The sequence below is a fragment of the Alligator sinensis genome, unplaced genomic scaffold (assembly GCF_000455745.1).
Source record: "Alligator sinensis unplaced genomic scaffold, ASM45574v1 scaffold872_2, whole genome shotgun sequence".
NCBI lineage: Eukaryota > Metazoa > Chordata > Crocodylia > Alligatoridae > Alligator > Alligator sinensis.
In genome coordinates, this window is record NW_005842132.1 from 196,039 (window position 1) to 199,770 (window position 3,732).

Sequence of the window (3,732 nt, forward strand, 5' to 3'; positions counted from 1 at the left end):
AACCGATTCAGTTGGGGGGACCCCCAAAGCACCGATCTTTACTAAACGAATGGTTGAATTCTCAGGGAATGAATCGTGAGAGCTGCCTGTTTGGGATTTAACAGCGGGACGGCTCACGTGCTCTATAGAAGGGAGCCGTTTCTGTATTTCTAAGTAGTTACTACGGCAAGGGCTTATAATTGGGGAATTCCAGGAGTAATGCAACTTGCTGTTCACTCTGCTTTGCACACACGGCTCTTTACAGCAGCAAGGTTTCTGTATCCCAGCTGCAAATGAGAAGTATGAATTAGTCAAACAGAACATGTGCTTCAAAAATCCCAGCTTAGATAACCCTGGTGAATCCTTGTGATTCCACAAACAAACATCACTTTGATTGCAAAATCTGCCCCTCCATTTAGACACTTCTGCAAAACCCTACACACCAGCTGGCAAAGCTGCACCAGTCTGAGATCAACAGCAGTTTTGTGTGGGTGTGGAGAGGTATAAAGAAAGAAAGACAGAGCCCAGGCAAATGCTGGGTACGGATCAGCAGCCACAGGCACGTGCCAAGCATCCAGAACCTAAACCAGAGCATCTGCAGCCGGCATGGGGCAGGCCGTCATTTGGGCTGGTAAGTTTGACGCTAGAGCTGGATTTGTGGGACTGACCAGGACTGTTGGTTGTTACTGGATTTGCATACAAGGCTGTATAATGCCTTCTGCAATCAGGAAGGCAAAAGATATGTCAATTTATGCAAATATTAGTCTTCAAAAGAAACTATACCCACTACTCAAAAGTTGGCTGTAGAAAGTTGCAATGGTCCAACAGCTACTGCTATTCCAGGGGCTGTGCCAGGATGCGTTTCTGTAGCAGTTTTGGTGGAAAGAGGATGAATGTCATTCATGGGAGGCAAGGAGTATTATCCCCAGAGTTTCAGATGGAGAGACTGAGGCCACTTAGTGAAGGGACCTCTCTGAAAGCCAAAGAGGGAGACAAGGGATGGAGCTACACGTCCCCGACTCCTAGTCTGCTGCTCCCAACTTAAATAATTTTTTAAAGGCTGTCCTCTTCAAGCACCCGGGATGAATTAAGAGGCACATGTTCTGCATGGCTATAGCTGTGCTGCAGAAAGGTGCTCCTATGTGTCAATTGAGCTATAACATGCTGCTGTGGGCCACCTAAAGGACTGAAGCTTGTGGTAGTTTCTAGTTTTATATTTGTATTGCAGTAGTGCTTAAGGGCTCCAATCATGAAGCAAGGCTCTATGATATCAGGCACTACATGTCAGTACCAAACAGAGAGATCCCTTTCCCCAGAAGATTCACCCTCTAGGGTTTTAAATACAAGAAGCAACATGGAAACACGTGGGAGCCCAGGGACAGGACAGAGTTGCATAAGTCAGTCCATGGTCTGAGTGGGGATATGCCCTGGTTTGGGTTTGTAACCCATTACAGAGCACACATCTGTGTCCATTAGGCTACAAAAAGCTTTAAGCACCTTTGCAGAAGGGGAGTTCTTGCATTTCTATGTTTTTAGCCTCAATGTTGTACTCATTGCTGTTCATGAACTTGAGAGACAGGAAGCTTGTGGACCGGGAAGGATCATTAAATAACCAGTTTTTTCTATTCTTGTGTAGGCTTAGCAGTCTTGCTGCTTCTGCAGTGTGGTAAGTACTCTTCTCCTAATCACCTGTTTTCTAGAGGTTCATAGGAATCTGTGTGCTGGGAAGGGAAAAAACATCCATCCTTTTAGGGAGCAGGATAAGGCTCAGCTGGAATTCTGGAACAAAGGAGAAGTAATGGCCACTATCCTTCCTTGTGGGCAGGAAAGGAATTGGAAGACATAAAGTCCCAGTCCCAACCTTTCTGTCCCAATGGCAACCCAGTAATGGCCAGTGTGGACTCAAGAACAGGAACACTGTCCAGTACAACCTCAAAAAAGAGTCTGGGGGAGCCCTTATCTCCAGCCAGCTGGAGGCAGGCATTGCATTTTAAATTAATCCTTTCACTCAACCTCTCTTAGCTTCTGAAGCACCTCGTTCCTGTCTCCACAGGTTCTGCTTGCAAACTGGTGTGTTATTTCACCAACTGGTCCCAGTACAGACCTGCCCAGGGGCGTTTCTTCCCCGAGAACATTGACACCAACCTGTGCACTCATCTCATTTATGCCTTTGCTGGCATGAATGAGAACAGGATCACCACCGTCGAGTGGAATGATGAGCAGTTCTACAAGACTTTCAATGGACTAAAAAGCAAGTGAGTAAACTGAGAGGGGCCTGTTCCCAGAGCTGAGGTCTAATAGCAATCGAATGCAGCCTCTTATATCAAAATAGTAGCATGGAGACAGTTAGGACACATGCCTGGAGGTCACACTAGTCGTCTTTTCATCATCATCGAGGAAGAAAACTCCCCTGGAATCATCTTGTGTTCAACGCCCCACAAGACAAAACCCAATCCATCTGTGATGCAGAAACCTTGGATTGGCTAACTTATTTTCATAAGTAGAGTGAGATGTGACATCTCTCTTTGAAGACTCCTCAAAACCTGGCTCAGACAAGGACAGAAAACAGGTTTTCAGGGTTAAAGTGAAGGAGAATATAAGCAGCTAAACTAGAGCCAGAAAAAACACCATTTGATGTCTTGGCCCATGGTTTTTGGGAAAAGGCCTTAAACTTCAGGGACGTCCTAAGTTCTGCTCCTTCAGCTTGATCCATAGCAAGTCTAGATGGAAAGGTGTGAGGGTGTTTCCATTCCAGAATGAGAGAGACCTTTCCCCTGCTTGTAGAAAGAGGAATGCTTCCAAGCCCAGATGTAAAAAAAGTATTTTGAAGCAGAACGTCTTTCTGTTCTTGTAACGCGGTTTTCCTCCTACCCAGGAACCCCAACCTGAAGACCCTTTTGTCCATCGGGGGATGGAATTTTGGCTCCCAAAAGTAAGACAAAGAATATTTGCTTTCTAAATGCACAAATGGATAGAAAAGAGTGATGCCAAAAAAATCTCTGACATATCCAGGGAAGTCAGAACAGTAGGACATCGAAAGAATATGAGTGTCTTGTATATAGTCCACAAAATGATTTTTTCTCTTAGGTGTTTATATACGTCTCCCATAGCTGTAAGGTGTGAGCATCTCAGACTCAACAATACAATACCTTGGTCCTCAACGTCTGTGATAGGGCACTAGCTACTATTCCCATTTTACAGAGATGGCAGCAATTGCCAGAGCGAAGCAGCATCGATAAGGGTCACAGAGACAGCAGGGAGCTGAGCCTGGGTCTCCTACATCCTAGGCTACTGCCCCAACCTCAGTGCTGGACTTTAAAGCCCTGTGTCTAGGGGTTTCCAGTACCTGGGTGCATCTCATGGGGTTTAAATAAGAGCATGCTATAGCACAGGGGTGGGCAAAATGCAGCCCGCAGGCCAGATGCGGCCCGCCAGGCCATTTTTTCCAGCCTCTAAAAAATTTAGAAAATTAATATTTATCAGCTCCTGGCTGCCTGTCATGCAGCCCTTGATGCCTTGCCAAAACTCAGTAAGTGGCCCTCTGCCCGAAATAATTGCCTGCCCCTGCTATAGCAGGAATCAATACAGCCGCTCCTGTCATACACTGGGGTGAAATTAAGTTAACTACACAGATGTTCCCAAACTTTTGTCTTTGGACACTTAGACCCTATTGGGCTACAAGGTTGTCACAGTTAAAAATTGCCCCCAGAGTTTCCTTGTTTCTCACGAGGAGGCGGCTTTGGCAGCCGGAAT

General features: G+C 46.0%; 1 protein-coding gene across 1 annotated transcript in view; it reads left to right on the forward strand.

The window, feature by feature from the left end:
• Positions 1 to 398: 398 nt before the first annotated feature.
• The window catches only part of LOC102384198 (chitotriosidase-1), a 9,665-nt gene continuing 6,331 nt past the window's right edge, over positions 399 to 3,732 (forward strand). Inside the window, exons 1-4 of the mRNA XM_025205837.1 lie at positions 399 to 610; positions 1,616 to 1,645; positions 2,033 to 2,234; positions 2,855 to 2,911. Of these exons, the coding sequence (XP_025061622.1) occupies positions 586 to 610; positions 1,616 to 1,645; positions 2,033 to 2,234; positions 2,855 to 2,911 (314 nt within the window). The 5' untranslated portion in view covers positions 399 to 585. The remainder of the gene's footprint in view (positions 611 to 1,615; positions 1,646 to 2,032; positions 2,235 to 2,854; positions 2,912 to 3,732) is intronic.